The sequence below is a fragment of the Schistocerca americana genome, chromosome X (genome assembly GCF_021461395.2).
Source record: "Schistocerca americana isolate TAMUIC-IGC-003095 chromosome X, iqSchAmer2.1, whole genome shotgun sequence".
Taxonomy (NCBI): Eukaryota; Metazoa; Arthropoda; class Insecta; order Orthoptera; family Acrididae; genus Schistocerca; species Schistocerca americana.
In genome coordinates, this window is record NC_060130.1 from 148,154,960 (window position 1) to 148,172,929 (window position 17,970).

The 17,970-nt window shown below is 46.5% G+C and overlaps 1 protein-coding gene across 1 annotated transcript in view; it reads left to right on the forward strand.

The window, feature by feature from the left end:
* LOC124555871 (Down syndrome cell adhesion molecule-like protein Dscam2) overlaps positions 1 to 17,970 on the forward strand; it is a 606,714-nt gene that overhangs the window by 519,291 nt on the left and 69,453 nt on the right. Inside the window, exon 5 of the mRNA XM_047129934.1 lies at positions 10,066 to 10,230. Coding sequence (XP_046985890.1) covers positions 10,066 to 10,230 — 165 coding nt within the window. The remainder of the gene's footprint in view (positions 1 to 10,065; positions 10,231 to 17,970) is intronic.

Below are 17,970 nucleotides of genomic sequence, written 5' to 3' on the forward strand. Positions count from 1 at the left end.
AGGAGAGAGCTGCCCTCTCCGACAACAATGGACAGAGGAGTGCACTACGTCGTCTGTCGAGACGAGACCCATTTCTGCGAACAGCATAGGGTGTATCCCTGTGTAGAGGCTCCGACAACAACGAAAAATGCCATCGCGGTAGTGTCATCGTACAGCGTGTCCTTGGCTACACAACAGGACCACCGTTCATTATCGAGGGCGGTAATATGGGCAGCAGCCGTCACTTTTATGACTTGTTAAGCCTGGTTGTTGAGCCCTAACTTCGAAGTGTCTGTACCGTTTCGTTTCAACGAGATAACGCAATGGCGCGCGTTGCTGGTGCTCTCGTGATATACCTCAATTTAGAGGTTGTTTGTGTGTTCCCCTGTCGATCACAGTGTATGTAGTCAGCTCTTTTTCTAAAGTACGACCTCAAATTTCAACAGCTAACTTCTCCCTCGTGCACATCGCCTTTCTGGCAGCATTTGCCGCAGTATTAGCCCATCCGGTCTTTTCGAGCACAAATTTGTGCACTTTCACGCGCTGAAATACGGTAATGGACCGACATCTGTGCGTCCGTGAGTTAGCACTTGTTGAAATGCTCATTACCAGTTAAACTGTGCCCTTCTCGAAAGTTATAAGGTTAAGCTAGGTGAAGAAAAACTACGTTTATCGGTCTGAGGAAGCTAAACGAAGAATACGTTTGGCGACACCGCATCTGGCAGGTTGCTCGATGGTGCGCAAGCGACGACCTGATTGGCTAACTTCAGTGCTAAATAACTCGAAAATGGCACAACGTCCAAAATTATTTTCATAACAATTATTTATCAGCACAAGCTCCCCTGCAATACCCATACAATATATTTATATTGTTTCTGATCACCCTGTATAAAGTAATATCTGTGAGCATATACGACTCACAGTAACTTCAGTGCGGGTGTATACTACCTCCGAACTCTTGTGGGCTTCAGCCAAAAGTTGCAAGCAAAGGAGTTAAAAGGAGTTAATGGACAGTGGGCGCTGCTATCGTGCGACAGGTTGAGGTTAGGGTTGGACGGAATGCGTGTCCAGATAGCCGAGGCGCTGCCGGTACGGTAGCTCAGTGTGTTCGGTCAGAGGGCTAATAATAAGAAAACTGAGTGAACGGATAAACGATGAACTTGAACAGGTGTCAAGGGACGTCCACCCCGAACAAATACAATGAACAATACCGAACAAAATAAGATCAGAAAAGAAAGAAAAATAACGAAAAGGCGGTTGAGGGATCGTTCGCGTATAGCAGAAAATCCGGGTTCGTGTTCCATTCACTTGTCACCGTTGCATTTATTTCGATGCCCAATTGTGGCTGATGTCTTCGTTTCTCTTCAAAATCTAATGAACGAGTATTTGGTAAGCAATGTGTATCGAGATGCAAGACTCTTCCAGTGAATCTCGGCCTGACCTTCGACCAGTTTTTGTGGTCGTTCCGCTTTAGCTCACTCCAGAGTGCCGGATATTTTACGGCTGTGGCTGTTTCCAGTGATTTATAGTCAGTCGAGTGGTTCAACAGCGTCTGTTTTCGCCCAAAATGTAAAATTTATTTACGTTCAGGATGAACACGCAGTCTCTTCACCAATCTTCGATAGTGCGGATTTTGGTATAGTTTTTCCGCGCTGCAACGATCCTGCTCCTTGGGCGGAGTAGAGTGACACAGACACACAGACGACCACCAACTCTGAGAGGAAGTTACCTGACTTGTACATTTTAGTTCTGGATTCAGATATGAATAGCTCCACAACAAAGTTATACTGTCCAAGTAACACTTGCCATTTCCGTTATGTCGAGTTATTGCTCATTTATTTTTCAATTCATTTAGTTCTTGCTGTAAGAGAAACAGTGCGATAAAACGCCTATTGACGTAAATATTAGAATGAGCTAATGACTGCACCAGTCGAATGAATGTCTGTAAAGGTTTACTCCACAATTGGTGCGCAGCAAGTCGCGACGAATCTGACATCGATGCCATAGGTTCAAAATGGTTCAAATGGCTCTGAGCACTATGGGACTTAACATCTGTGGTCATCAGTCCCCTAGAACTTAGAACTACTTAAACCTAACTAACCTAAGGACGTCACACACATCCATGTCAGAGGCAGGATTCGAACCTGCGACCGTAGCGGTCACGCGCTTCCAGACTGAAGCGCCTAGAACCGCACGGCCACACGGGCCGGCTATGCCATAGGTACTAGTATGCATCTGGTAGTCTTAATATGCTACTACTGAGCACCTTGGAATGTGTTAGTCACCTAATCACGAGAAATAAACTCCGCAATTTTTCAGTCACTTTAAAACGCACTATACATCAATTGACAGTCTCCATTTACGTTAAACTGACCATCTGTCAAAAGCCTGAATAGCCACCTTTTCCAGGGCGGACTTCTGTGAGACGTTCAGGAAGAGAGTCAGTGAGGTTCTGGAAGGCACCGACAGGGATGTGGGGTCACACCGACACCAGTTATCAGGGATAACTGCGCTAGATTTCGCAACTGAGGATCTACTGCGCGAACAGCCCGATCGAGGTGGAAGTGTCCCCTCAGATTCTCGATTAGGTTTGAATGCGAGGAGTCTGGTGGCCAGAGGAGTACGGTGAACTCATCTTGATGCTCTCTGAACCTCGCACGTACATTAAAAGCTGTGTGACACACTGCATTGTCCTGCTGGTAGGTGCCATCAGGGCGACAAGAAACAAACTGGATTTAGGAGTGTACATGGTCCCCAAGGATAGATGTACTCCTGTGTTATCCATTGTGCCTTCCAGAATGATGATGTGACCCAGGGAATGCCACGAAAACATTACAAAGACTACAATACTCCCTCCTCTGACCTCGACCTTTCCGATTATTGTTGCAGGGGTTATGCTTTCAGGCGTTTCACGCCATACATGCCAACGGCCATCTGTCGGGTGGAGCATTAAATGTGATTCATCTGGAAACGGCACCTATCGCCTCTCAATGGATGTCCAGTTGCGGTATTGGCGTGCAAATTCCAGCTTTAGTCGCCGGTGAAGAGCAGTCACAATGGGTGCATGAAGCATGTGCCGTCTGTGGAGGTTCATATGCAGCAACATTCGCTGAACGGTCATGGATCATTCAGGACACATTGTTGGTAGCGTTTTCTTTAATCTGGGTGGTCAGTAGCTCAACAGTTCCACGTCTGTTCGGCCATACGCATCTCCTCAGTCATCGTTCAGCCCTATTGCCGATGGTGTTACGCTCCACTGCTAGTGCTGCCACCTGTGCGTGGCTGCTGTGCATTGGTGTCGAATATAGGTGCTGGTCACTGCTTACAAGCACGTGGTCTACCACCTGTCATAAATTACACAGCTGCGAAATTTATGCATGCGGTGGTGGCTTGTGCAAAATTATACTAATATACTACAATGTGATGGCCTGTAGCCTTTTGAATTACAATGGTAGTAGTCACAATTGAACTGAATCTATTAATTTTACGTATATAAATTGAACTATTTAAACATATTTAAGTTTTATAATTAATATATTAAAATTGCGAGAAACAAAATAAAATAAAAGGGAGAATCATAGTATATGTGGGAATCGATCCCAGATCCACGGATTAGCAATTTATGCATCAGACCACACAGAGGAGTCATTGCAATGGTGCTTTTAAAGACTCTTCATACTCTACGCTTGCACAGTAACACTATACGCAATTTCAAAGAAAAAGACTGACCCGGCGCTGTGAGCAAGGCACAACTGATAGTGCCGGGAGGGATGATGCCACGTGAGAGCAAGTGAAGTAGAAAACAGAGAGGTGTGCCGCTTCTCTGAATTGATCGTAGTGTGGCTCGACATCATTTAAGGACTCGACATTTGTTGCCAGTCATCGTAGTGAGAGCGCTGCAAGACAAGTTTCCTCCATTTTACTCACAGACCAGCACGCATTCGATGAGAAATAGGGTAATAATAGTGAGATTTCAGATATGGATTTGAAGCGTGTTGGCATAACTTTACTGAGAAATTTACAGTGTGCTTTATCACCTGATAACTGGCTGCTGCTGCATGTATGATCTACTGCTGACAAATAAAGATAACTGAGTCAAAATCTTATTTCATCTACATCTGCATTCTACATTTATACTCCGCAAGCCACCCATCGGAGTGTGGTGGAGGGCACTTTTCGTGCCACCGTCGTTACCTCCCTTTCCGTTCCAGTCGCCTATGGTTCGCGGGAAGAACGACTGCCGGAAAGCCCCCGTGCGCGCTCGAATCTCTCTAATTTTACATTCGTGATCTCCTCGGGAGTTATAAGTAGGGGGAAGCAATATATTCGATACCTCATCCAGAGGCCTGCCGCGGTGGTCTAGCGGTTCTAGGCGCGCAGTCCGGAACCGCGCGACTGCTACGGTCGCAGGTTCGAATCCTGCCTCGGGCATGGATGTGTGTGATGTCCTTAGGTTAGTTAGGTTTAAGTAGTTCTAAGTTCTAGGGGACTGATGATCACAGATGTTAAGTCCCATAGTGCTCAGAACCATTTGAACCTCATCCAGAAACACACCCTCTCGAAACCTGGACAGCAAGCTACACCGCATGCAGAGCATGCCACTTGAGTTTGCTAAAAATCTCCGTAACGCTATCACGCTTACCAAATAACCCTTTGACGAAACGCGCTGCTCTTCTTTGGATCTTCTCTATTTCCTCTGTCAACCCGACCTGTTACGGATCCCACACTGATGAGCAATACTCAAGTATAGGCCGAACGAGCGTTTTGTAAGCCACCTCCTTTGTTGATGGACTAAATTTTCTAAGGACTTTCCCAATGAATCTCAACCTGGCACCCACCTTACCAACAATTAATTCTATATGATCATTCCACTTCAAATCGTTCCGTACGCATACTGCCAGATATTTTACAGAAGTAACTGCTACCAGTGTTTGTTCCGCTATCATGTAATCATACAATAAAGGATCCTTCTTTCAATGTATTCGCAATACGTTAAATTTGTCTTTTTTAAGGGTCAGTTGCCACTCCCTGCAACAAGTGCCTATCTGCTGCAGATCTTCCTGCATTTCGCTGCAATTTTCTAATATTGCAACTTCTCTGTATACTACAGCATCATCCGCGAAAAGCTGCATGGAACTTCCGACACTATCTACTAGGTCATTTATATATACAGGGTGAGTCACCCAACATTACCGCTGGATATATTTCGTAAACCACATCAAACACTGACGAATCGATTCCACAGACCGAACGTGAGGAGAGGGGCTAGGATAATTGGTTAATACAAACCATAAAAAATGCACGGGAGTATGTTTTTTAACACAAACCTACGTTTTTTAAATGGAATCTCGTTAGTTTTGTTAGCACATCTGAACATATAAACAAATACGTAATCAGTGCTGTTTGTTGCATTGTAAAATGTTAATTACATTCGGAGATATTGTAACCTAAATTTGACGCTTGAGTACCACCCCTGCGCTGTTCGATCGTGTGTATCGGAGAGCACCGAATTACGTAGGGATCCAAAGGGAACGGTGATGGACCTTAGGTACAGAAGAGACTGGAACAGCACATTACGTCCACATGCTAACACCTTTTTATTGACATCTTGGGTTGTCGGGTGTTCTGCCGGATATCAGCGTCGTACTTGCACGATATTTCGGTCACGTAGCTCGAGACCTTCATCAGGTGCGACCTGAGACTGCTCCTCGAGTGTGGTTTTTTTTTTTTTTTTTTTTTGCACTTTTCATTCCCTTCTCAGATGGAGAAGGGCGGGCTGTTATAGAGCGTGCGTTGGGCTCTTTTCAGCCATGGGGTTGAAGTTGTTCTGTTTTGGCACTGTTTATTATTTTTTGCTGGGGTGCAAGGAAGGGGGGGATTTCTCCCAATTGGGAATTTATTTGCAGGAGTTTGTGGGGGACAGTTCCGGTATTTACCTTAGCGGCCAAGGAAAACCTGCAAAACCCGGCCAGGACTGCTTGTTATGTTCTCCTTCTCTTTATTTACCGAGTTGCCAGCGTCTTTGGCGCTGGCGTTCACGGTTGGCAAGGGCGGCTTCGCGTTCCGCCTCTCGCTCTCTTCTGTATTTTTCTTCTCGCACATAGCTTCTTATGAGCTCCTTGCTTACCAAGTAGCTCGTCTGATGCTCACTGCGGTCGTCAATGTCCGGGATGGTTACGTCCAGGATCTCTCTGTCCACAAGATTGTGGCTGTGATTCACAAACTCTTTGGTTTGGACACATGAGTCCTGGCGTGCTCCCTTGCCTTCTAATGTGGCCTGTGTGGCCCGACTTATCGTCATCTTCTTCGGCCAGGCCGTTTGTGTGGCCTGGTCGTCTTTATGCAGCTCATCCGTCTGCAGCGCCTGCGTCTCCTTGGTGGTGTCGTGGCGGAGGGATTCACGGAGGGTGAGGCAGGCGGCCTCCATCTCTGCATGGAGAACCATGCGGAATCGTGTTTCCGCCTCTCGGAGGGCCGACTCGATGTCGGGACCAGCTGTCGCCGCCGTCTTCCCACTCGCTGCGTCGTGCCGCCGCCCCCCTCCTCCGCCCTTGCCACAGGTGGCGGGGGAAGGCGGCCGCACGTGAGCGGTGGCCGTCGTCGAGTTTCCTGCGGTTGCCGCCGTTGTTCCCGCGGCGTTGCCTCCTCCTCTCGCTGTTTCCTCCGTCCCTCTGTTGTTCGCCGCGGCTGCAGAACGTTGTCGCCTCCTTCTCCTGCGGCGTCGCCTCTTTGCCTGGGGCGCCGTCTCCTTTGCGGTGGCGGGATTTCGGCCGTTGAAGGCCTGACATCCGCGCCAGTTTGCGACGTGCTCACCGCCGCAGCGGGCGCACGTCGGTTTGACGTCTTTGGTGCTGGTACAGGTGCGGGTGTCATGGTGACGTCCGCACTTGACGCACCTGGCGGCGTTGCGGCAGTGTTTTGCCACATGTCCTTCCTCCTGGCACTTGAAGCACTGTGGCTTCGTGTCCAGGTGGGGGGGGGGGGGGGGGGAGAGTCTCCGGCTGCACGTGGAAGCCCAAGAGCTTCCGGATGTCAAGAATGCCCCCGCCGTTGTCCGCCGCTGGTGTGGCGACAATAAACAAAGGCGGTTTCTTCCTATTGGTTTTGTTGTGCAACCTGAGGGTTGCCTCAACAAAACCTTGGCGGCGCAGTCCTTTCACCGCTCGCTCCATGAGGATCCAAGGCAGGCCCCTCAGGAGCGCCTTGGTGACTTCTTTGTGACGGGTCTTTTGACTCATCGCACCTCTTTCCGGGGCGTCCACCGTGTGAGCGGCCACAAGGACCTTCAGGGCCCCGTAGTCGTTCCAGTCAGCGGCCTGGAGCTTGATGGTTTCGTCGGAGTCAACGGACTCAACGACGACCTCCTTGTCGCAGCTCCGCCCCATCTCATCATAGAGTTCCACCCACTCGACCTCCCTGCATTTGATGTACAGGGCGGGAGCGGGGGAAACTGCTTCTTCTGTCGCCGAATTGCCGCCTCTTGCGACATCACGTCCCACGCTGCTCATCTTAACCATACTGCGCGCTAGGCTTGACAATTTGCTTTTTTGCCGTTAAAACAGCAACACGACAATTTGCCACCCGCGCGCAGTACGATCTCCTCGCTGACTCTCCCGCAGTAGCTGAGCGTCGCGTGCAACAGTGACCTGCGCGCTACGGCTGCCACAACTCGACTGCTCCTCGCTCCTCGAGTGGACCTGGTCCAGTATTTATGCCTATGGCCTTCCCCCTCTACTAACGACTGCAGGCGCTTCCTCTGTGGTCCGCGCCCATTCCCTGTGACCTGCTGGAGCGTTGCTGCTCCGTTTTCCGTCCGCTGCGGTTCTAGGTGTTCCCTCTGCGGTCCGCGCCCACCAAACCCGCTCCTGGGGGTTTCATCTGCGGTCTGGGGTACCAGGCGTTCCCCCTGCGGTCCGCGCCCGCTCACCACGTCACAGGGAATGGGCGCGGACCACAGACGAAGCGCCTGCAGCCGTTGGTAGAGGGGGAAGACCATAGGCATAAATACTGGACCAGGTCCAATGAAGGTCTCGAGCTACGTGACCGAAATATCGTGCAAGTACGACGCTGATATCCGGCAGAACACCCGACAACCCAAGATGTCATTAGATCGCCGGGAAAGCCTGAAGAGTTACACCTTTTTATTGGTCTTTTTCACTGACGCACATGTACATTACCATGAGGGGTGAGGTACACGTACACACGTGGTTTCCGTTTTCAATTACGGAGTGGAATAGAGTGTGTCGCGACATGTCAGGCCAATAGATGTTCAATGTGATGGCCATCATTTGCTGCACACAATTGCAATCTCTGGCGTAATGAATTGCGTACACGCCGCAGTACATCTGGTGTAATGTCGCCGCAGGCTGCCACAATACGTTGTTTCATATCCTCTGGGGTTGTAGGCACATCACGGTACACATTCTCCTTTAACGTACCCCACAGAAAGAAGTCCAGAGGTGTAAGATCAGGAGAACGGGCTGACCAATTTATGCGTCCTCCACGTCCTATGAAACGCCCGTCGAACATCCTGTCAAGGGTCAGCCTAGTGTTAATTGCGGAATGTGCAGGTGCACCATCATGCTGATACCACATACGTCGACGTGTTTCCAGTGGGACATTTTCGAGTAACGTTGGCAGATCGTTCTGTAGACACGCGATGTATGTTGCAGCTGTTTGGGCCCCTGCAATGAAGTGAGGACCAATGAGGTGGTCGCCAATGATTCCGCACTATACATTTACAGTCCACGGTCGTTGTCGCTCTACCTGTCTGAGTCAGCGAGGATTTCCACGGACCAGTAATGCATGTTCCGTAGATTCACTGCCCCGTGGTTTGTGAAACCCGCTTCATCGGTAAACAGGTAGAACTGCAACGCATTCTCTGTTAATGCCCATTGACAGAATTGCACTCAATGATTAAAGTCATCACCATGTAATTGCTGATGTAGCGACACATGAAACGGGTGCAAGCGATGACGATGCAGTATGCGCATGACACTACTTTGACTCAGTCCACCGGCTCTCGCAATGTCCCGTGTACTCATGAGTGGGTTCATGGCAACAGCAGCTAACACACCAACTGCACCCGCTTCTCCTGTGACGGGCCTGTTACGGACCCGTTTGCGTGCTACGACCGTACCTGTTGCATACAGTTGGCAGTAGATGTTTTGCAATGTGTGGCACGTTGGATGCTCTCTGTCCGGGTACCGTTCTGCATACACCCTGCGGGCTTCAGCTGCATTTCGTCGACACTCGCCATAGATGAGTATCATATCCGCCTTTTCGGAGTTCGAATACACCATGGCCACAGTTCCTACATGACTACACTATCACAGACGTCTGGTAACACGGTGTATTACAGTTGGTCTGCGTGCGGAGACGAATGCAGAATAACAATAGCAGCAAGCGCTACCTGCGGACACTGCGACAGCTATACCAAACCACAACAGTGCACTACAGCCACACTCGTAAACACGGTCGTCATCGTAAACATGTCCGTGCAGATGCTGCTCGCCGACCGTGGCCCGTGTTTGTTACAACACGCAACGGAACGTCGGAGGTTTCAAGCGTCAACTTTAGGTTATAATATCTCCGGATGTAATTAACATTTTACAATGCAACAAACGGCACTGATTACGTATTTGTTTATATGTTCAGACGTGCTAACAAAACTAACGTGGTTCCATTTTTAAAAACGTAGGTTTGTGTTAAAAACATACTTCCGTGCATTTTTGTATGGTTTGTATTAAACAATTACACTAGCCCCTCTCCTCACGTTCGGTCTGTGGAATCGGTTCGTCAGTATTTGATGTGGTTTACGAAATATATCCAGCGGTAAAGTTAGGTGACTCCCCCTGTATTGTGAAAAGCGATGGTCCCATAACACTCCCCTGTGGTGCGCCAGAGGTTACTTTAACGCCTGTAGACGTCTCTCCATTGAGAACAACATGGTGTGTTCTGTTTGATAATTCATTTTTGTACTTGTGATTTCACTTTAATGGTCTGTGATTTACCATTAGCAATGCAGAAGATAATGATAGCACATGAATGAAGGACAAGTGTTCACTTGTTACCTTTCTGTTGCAGCGGTGATGAAGCAGTACTATGAAGTGCAGGTGTACGACGAGTTCGTAATGGTTGGCAACACTGCGGTTCTTCGCTGTCACGTGCCGTCCTTCGTCAGGGACTACGTCATTGTCACCTCGTGGCTGCGAGGCAGCACGGACCGCATTGTCACCGACATCGACTCTGGTGAGAGCATGCAACCGTTGTATTCTTCACCTCCTTCTTTATACATGCCGTCCCCATACCTCAATTTGAGTCAACAACACGTTTTTCAATGTGTTTGATGAAACTAGTATCGTCTGTGGTCGATATTCGAACAATTGTGTTTAAAAGTAACGAAAGTCAAATATTCTTATATAACAAACTGGAATTTGTGCATATGCAGATTCTTAGTTCATATCTTAATGCTACGCAGAATTTTAGTGATTGCATTACCTCTATGGGGAAAAGAGCACGAAAGGACGATCATTTGAAATGAATTCTTGATACAGTGGAGAAAATAAATTTTGTGTTAACGGTGGCAAATTAACTTTTTCCTTACGACCACACAAAGTGAAAGCCATTGCATCACGTAAAGTGGGGCTTAACAACTCGCAGGTTTCGAGCGTCAGCACTATGGCCTGCTGTTGCGGTGTGAGCAGAAACGCACGCGCGTTATCGAGCATTAGTCACGCTGTATATAAATTAGAACTTGTAGCGCAAATGAATGAAGAAATGAAAAAAAAACTTGGAGTTCCTAGGGAAATCAGTTTTGTTCTCTGAATGTCTCACCAGGAGAATGTATGTGCAAACAATGTCAATTCGAAAAATGTAGTTTTATAATTAATAACCGGTGGAGCACAAGAAAGGCGAATATGTTCCTCTTTAACATAATCTAAAAGAAAAGTGGTGAACCAGCTCCCTCAGTACTCATACCGATCCTCCCCAAAAGTCCTGGCATGCCAACATATTCTGCTGTTTTAACTCAGAACATTCTAAATCATTTTACCCAGTTTCTCTTTGTAGTGAAGCCTTCACATTCAGCCATCTCCCTTTCACTGCCACTGTCTCTCTCTCTCTCTCACTGTCTCCTCTTTTACGACTGATTTACAGTATACCCCACCGCCTATCTCCTCTCTCACTCACATTGCCTCCTTTCGTTTTCCTTTCCCACTGTTACTGTCTCACTGACAGCAGTTGAAAAATTCTGGAGGATCCAACATATTTTTCCCCTGTTCTCACATGTGTAACATTTCGTTCCCTCCGCTACACCTACGTGTTAAAGTTCACCAGTCTGGGTGTGTCCAGACTCCCAAACCTATGTATGGTCTCCAGCCTTCCATATTTTCCGTTTCCACTGACTGTTCTCTCTATTGCTGCCACTGTTTCTATCACCATCCTTTCTCTTTTACTGCCACTATCTCTCACTGTTCTCTCTTTTTGGCTCACCTTGATACTGTCTTCATTTATCTCTCTTGCTCTTGCACTGCCACATTATCTCTCCCACCATCACTGTCTCTTCTCTCTTTCTCTCTGTGTAGGTTCTCTAAATGATCTACACATATAAATAACTATTTGCGCCGTCCTCTTGTGGCAAATGTATCGTAGTGGATATGATTATATAAAATAAGTGATTTAGCATGTCTTACGGAAGAACAAGAGGAAGAACTGCAGGAGCTTTTAATATGTTATGCTCATGTTTTTGAACGACACTCTGGCACCATCAAAGGATAAAAATACAAAATGGAGTTATACACACACAAAATCTTCTTCTTTTCGTCTTACCCCATTCCACGGGCCAAGAAGGAGACTGTGATGAAAGATATCAATAGAATTCTAAACTGGGTAATAATACGACCATCCTTATCTCCATACTGCAGCCCCATTTTGGCCGTTAGCAAATCAGATGATAGTGTCCGCCTTGTGCTCAATGCATGAGAAATAAATAAAATTATTGTGCCTGTCAGGATGTGACCTGACATGTTGCATGTTCTGCTATTGCTCTGCTGTTGGCCCCTAGAATCCTGTTGGCCCTGGTTCGAGTTCTGTTGCTCTTTCCATTTTCTGTTTGGTCGGTAGTTGTTGTTGATGCTATGATTATAATTTCCTCGTCTTCTTCTATTTTCCCATGATGGCTGGTTATTTCAATTGAAGTTTGAATTTTGGTTTCGATTCGATCGATATTTTCCCCCATTTCGTCCATCCTCATTCCGCTCTGGCAAATCTGGCCAGTTACGGTCATTATTTCTACTTCCTTCCCGCTAGTTGTGAATCTCATTCACGCACTCGAGTTCACAGTGCGAGCTTTTGAAAGCTTCGATTGAATCGCTGCATCTACGGATGAGCAGTTGCTGGTAACGTAATGGTAATTTAACGTAGCAGTGCCTCATAATTTCTTTGCGACTATACGGTTGATCCAAGAATCGGTTCTTCTTGAACAATGATTCGAAGAATTTGACAGGACTGCGGAATCCTAACACTTCTAAATCCTTTCCTAACATGATCTCCTATTTTATCCTGTCCTGTGTGTCTTGCGACCAGTATGCGCTAAGGAATGCGTCCTTAAATTCTTGGTAGGAGCGACAACTCTCTGCAACTCCACACATATGTCCTGCAATCGACCCTTCTAAGAAACCACAGATAAACTGGAGCTTGTACTTCAGTGGCCAAGATTCTGGTAGCACGTGATCGTACTGTGCCATCCAGGTCTTTAGATGTAAAGCGTTGTTTGCCTCCTTCGAGACTTGAAAATTCTGGGTGGTCAAGAAAAGTTTGTGGTCGAAAGGTTCGACGTATCCGCCGTACGAATTTTCCACCTCGTCTGCAGCGCGTGATTCCATCTATCCGTGCCCAAACGAACCTCGTGCACTGTTATGGTGTACCGTCGTGTTTTCAGATTCACGTAATAACGTTTCTGACCACCGTAGACGTGTACAATTGTTTTGCGGCTCGGTCTCTGACATGCTGCGTGTTACCGACGGAGCGTGTTCTATTACGCGTTTCGCCGCGGTAGGAGCATATTCCTGCTGCATTCGGCCCATGTGCAGGGGGTGTGTCCTCATATAGCGGTTCGGAAGGTCGCAAAACATTTACTTGACTTCTGTGATCCTCTCGATGGCGCTCTACCGGACGAGTTTGTGTTTGCAATTGCGCGGCCCGCTAATGTGCCTGCCGAACGTTCTTAGCCATCTCGATTTGTTGCGCGGCGACTCGGACCTGCTGACCTTTAACTTCAGAGATCTCGGCCTGTTTGATTTCTATCTGTTCGATTCGCTTCGTCGCTTCATTTATTTTTTACTGCGTTTCTTGAACTATTTTTGCCTTGCTTTTGGAGAGTTGCAAGTGCCTTTTTTATCTTACACACTTCGGTTCTTGCCAGTTTAACTTGTCATTTGTCCACTGATGCGTCCTTTTGTGCTATTTGCGCTACTAATCGCGCTGTTTTGGCGTCGCACTTCGTCTGGTCCGCGACCTCACGCGTTTCTGCCTTCGTTTTCTTGACTTTCTCTATTTCTTCTTGGATTCTATGACTTATTTGTGTCGTTCCTCCTCTTCCTCCCGTCTCTTTTTCTCTGCCTCTTGTCTCTTCCTTGCTGCCTCTTGCATGAATTGCACGAGAGCCTCAAACTGTGATCCACTGCTAACACCTTCCCGACTAGATGAACGAGATTCCATAATTCCGTGAGGTTTCATTCATGGTTCTGGTCTGCTAATTTCACTGATGCTGTGTCTCGTACCTGCAGCACCAACATTTCGTTCTGCTGCGGTCTCTCACCTGACGGAGACATGTTGACATACTCTGCAGGTTCTACGTTCGACTTCTCTGCCCGGTCTGCAACTGCATTTACGTAAGAATCGTGTGTAATATCTGCCTAGCCATCGCTAATATTCTGACGTGGACAAAACACAATTACATCCACTACTCTGCGGCAAACGTGCCTTGCTTCTTGTAAGCATGCACTCTAATTCTGACCCAAGCGAATTTAAACACTACACATTCCTCTGCCACACAGATTCTACTCTAAATCACGCTCCCGTGAGCTACTGATTCCTAGATCCTGATACGAATTCGAATAACAGCACGCTTTTCTATGCTAAGAAACTAAAATCTCAATCTGTCCTAACAAATCAGCACAACGCTGTTCGCCGTCAGAAACAAAAAATCAAGTGACACAGAAGTCACAACCACAGCATGAAAATACACACATATAACAATTAAATATTAGTGCTATGTCTAGGCGCCAGCAACGCGATCCTCTTCTACCCAGTGCACCACATTAAACCTGGGGAACAGAAACTTCACTATGCAACACTATCTACAACATGATGGTCACAGAAGGTGCCATTAATTCACAATTCTGCGCAAGGGACGTCAAATTGAATGACTACGCTAGGCAACACCATCTGACGGTCACAGAAGGTGCCATCAATCCGAGATTCTGGCAGGGACGCCACAATGAAAGCTATCCGGGCATGGGGCGCCACAATGAAAGTTAACTAACAGTTGGGTTAAGAGAACAATGGACAAGGTACCTGGGTGGCAGAAGTGATTTAAGTACTTTGGCCCCAAAAATGAGAATAACGCAATCTGAATTGATCTGTCGCTGAGCAGACTTTGACTGATAATCTACAGGAGTGCAGCTGAGAGCAAGTGGCGATTGAGATCTGTACACCCTGACAAGGCCAGAGCTGCAGTACATTACCCTGCTTGCTTCGTGCAGCGATGTGACTTGCAGCTGGCGAGATGTGTGCGGCGGAGGCGAGGCGTAAGGCGGCACCTGTGAATCGATCGCGGCAACGAAAGAAAGGCAAAATCTCAAGGTCTAGCGATCAGGCAGACGGATCGCAATTTACTCTCTACCGGAGCCCTGAAATCACGGTAGATTTCAGTGTGTGACACACTGGTTCGCTGGTCGTACCAAGGACCAATTTGGTTCACTTATATGACAGAGCGGAAAAGGATACCAAACGTCAAGACAGGTAAACCAAAACCGAATAAGTGTGCTCTTGGCAAATGAGTAGTCCAAGACGTTCGAAGTCACACTGTCGGTTCAGTAAGAACTTCACCACAGGCTCTCCAGTCTAACTACGTGCATATGAATTTAGTCTCAGGACAGGTCCCAAGCACCAGCCACACATGCCAAAACTTCGACCAGAAGATCCCTTCCAGATCGAAGTCCAGAACCCAAGTGCCTTGCACCTCTATAGAAAAAAAAAAAAAAAAAAAAAAAAAAAAAAAAAAAAAAAAAAACGTTATTCCGCAAAGTTCAAGGATGACACCACCTCATCTTGAGCCAATCACAGGGCTTAAGAGGCGCTAATTTCCCCTCCTACACGATAGCACAAACTCATGTTGAACCAGCGCAAGAGTTAAGAAACCTGTATCTCTGGAAAGAAAGAAACCGCCAATTACTGTCTTTTTAAGTTTTCGCAGGGGGGGGGGGGGGGGGGAGATGTTTTTCTCCGAAGTCGCGTCACTTCCTGCGGCAACAAGTGAACAGATACAATCATAAAGACCTTTATCTAAATTGCCTGTGCCTTGGAGCATGTTAGTCCTAGCTATGAGATGTAACAAAGATTCTATCTCTAAACGTTTCTCAGACGCCGGAGTTTCTTATACGACCAAGGCGGCCGATGGAAGTGAGCCAGAGGCCTATTTGCAGTATCGGTAAACACGAAAGCTTGTGAATTTTTACTACGCATGACTGCACACAATGCCTGGTTTATGACTCCACTGTGTAGACACGTCCTTGCAGTCCGTCACCCCCAGCCCAGCCTTCGGCTGGCGCCAATGCTGATATAGCGGCATTGTCCTGCTGGAGACCTGTGTCGACTAGGGGCTGCTCTGTCTGCCCTGTATGGCTGTGGGTCTGTCCGGCAAGATTTACTGAGGGATGGGCTCGCCGCCAATTGCTTTCAACTTCCAACATACTGTTTCTACGAACTAAGAACCATAAAAATATCTCATGCTTTACGCACCCTACGAGGCTCCATCAATGTCTCTTCAGGCCGTTAACTTTCTAGGGTCTCGCTCATGGTGCATAAGTTTGTAACAAAATCTTTAATAATTTTTCGTATAGGAAAAATAGGTGAGAGAGTAACTTGTCCTCTCTCAAGTGTATATAACGGATTACCTACTTGAATGCACTTATTACAACCGACATTTAGCATTAAGGAAAGATTTCATTTTTGCCTACTTCATGTGTGTTGCCTTATTCGGATTAAAGTTTTTAGTTATGTAAGATTTTTATTGTATGTGTATGGGCCAGAAAAGTTCAAAAAGCACTACCCTTGCTGAATGCAAGAAATTATTTAATCCGACACTGTACTGTTTAGACACACAGTAGGCTTGCGATTGAGACGCAGTGCATGTAATAACCGCGCGGGATTAGCCGAGCGGTCTAGGGCGCTGCAGTCATGAACTGTGCGGCTGGTCCCGGCGGAGGTTCGAGTCCTCCCTCGGGCTTGGGTGAGTGTGTTTGTCCTTAGGATAATTTAGGTTAAGTAGTGTGTAGGCTTAGGGACTGATGACCTTAGCAGTTAAGTCCCGTAAGATTTGACACACATTTGAACTTTTTTTTTTTTTTTCATGTAATAGTGATATAGAGTGCGGACAGAACGGCGCATATGCAGTAGCTACCTTTAAGGTTAACAACCTTCATGCATGTGCACAGCACAGGGTAAGCTGATGGATCGCCACCAGATGACAATTGTAGCTTAGCAAAGAAATGCCAAGCAATCTACACTTAGAGAAACCCTTATAATAGGTGTGCACTGATAAGGAAGTAACACATCAACACCGCAGAACTAAACTAAGATTAAGAAATTGGGAAGAACTAAGCTAAGGAATATACATATATACAGAGGATGAAACAAAAACTATAAACAGGAAACCAGCTACACACTGTGATACTATGTACAAACTATTTACATTCGTATAAGTGGCTATTTACACGCTACATGAGAAATGGAGGAACATAAATTAAGTCTTGCATTGTGCCCCGCCTCCAACGACACTTTTCTTTCCACATGCAAAAAGGTGAGTCAAAACGACAAATGCAGAACGATGATGTGTGCTCTTACAACTCATAAAATAAACTGATAATGAATGAATTGCATACTGACAGAAATCTAATATATGAATATTGAAAGTGTGATGCATTATTAGCGAGCGTGCAAATATGCACTTAGTTCTAAATTAGTATTTAAATGTACATCCAGCGAACGATGCAGACTCACGTCTTGGGTAAAACAGGGAACGCTATAGTTACGTGTCCGGTACCAACGCATAAGGGCTGCACCGAAAATAACTAATTATACGTATAAAAATACTTGTGAGTGTGATGGTGTGAATGTGTGTATGAAAAAGCTACAGTATACCAGATGTATAAAAATGTCGAACTTAGATCGTGTGCTACCTAGTGGAAAGGGGTCAGACCACGCATTACACATCCATGTAACTGAGAAGAGTCGCAAGCAAGAGTTATTACAGTACATTTGCACACGAACACAAGTTGTCCCAAGATTGTTCTGCACTTGTTCATTGGCACAATTCTCATAGAGACCTATTCATGCACAACAGAATACACAAGAGTGACATCATGTAGCAAAGGAAGTATAAGTTACCGACACTGAAGTACACTGTTTACAGTCGATGATGACAGTTGTACAACACAATACTATAATGCTAGAATGTATCAGTAGACAGTAAACATGAAGCACCAAAACTTCTCTTATAAATAATAACTGTACCGCTAATTTGTGCAGAGTAACTTCATGTGCAGATTTCTAAAGCTCATCGTAATCAGTACTGTTTCAAATAGTATTCCTTTTGTGATGGTTAGTTAAAATAATAGTAGTTCATGCTACTGCCAGTCAGGGTTTGTTAGTAGGTTCACATGGCTTTCTGCATTTGTTCATTATACTGCATAGTATTTTTTGCCAATA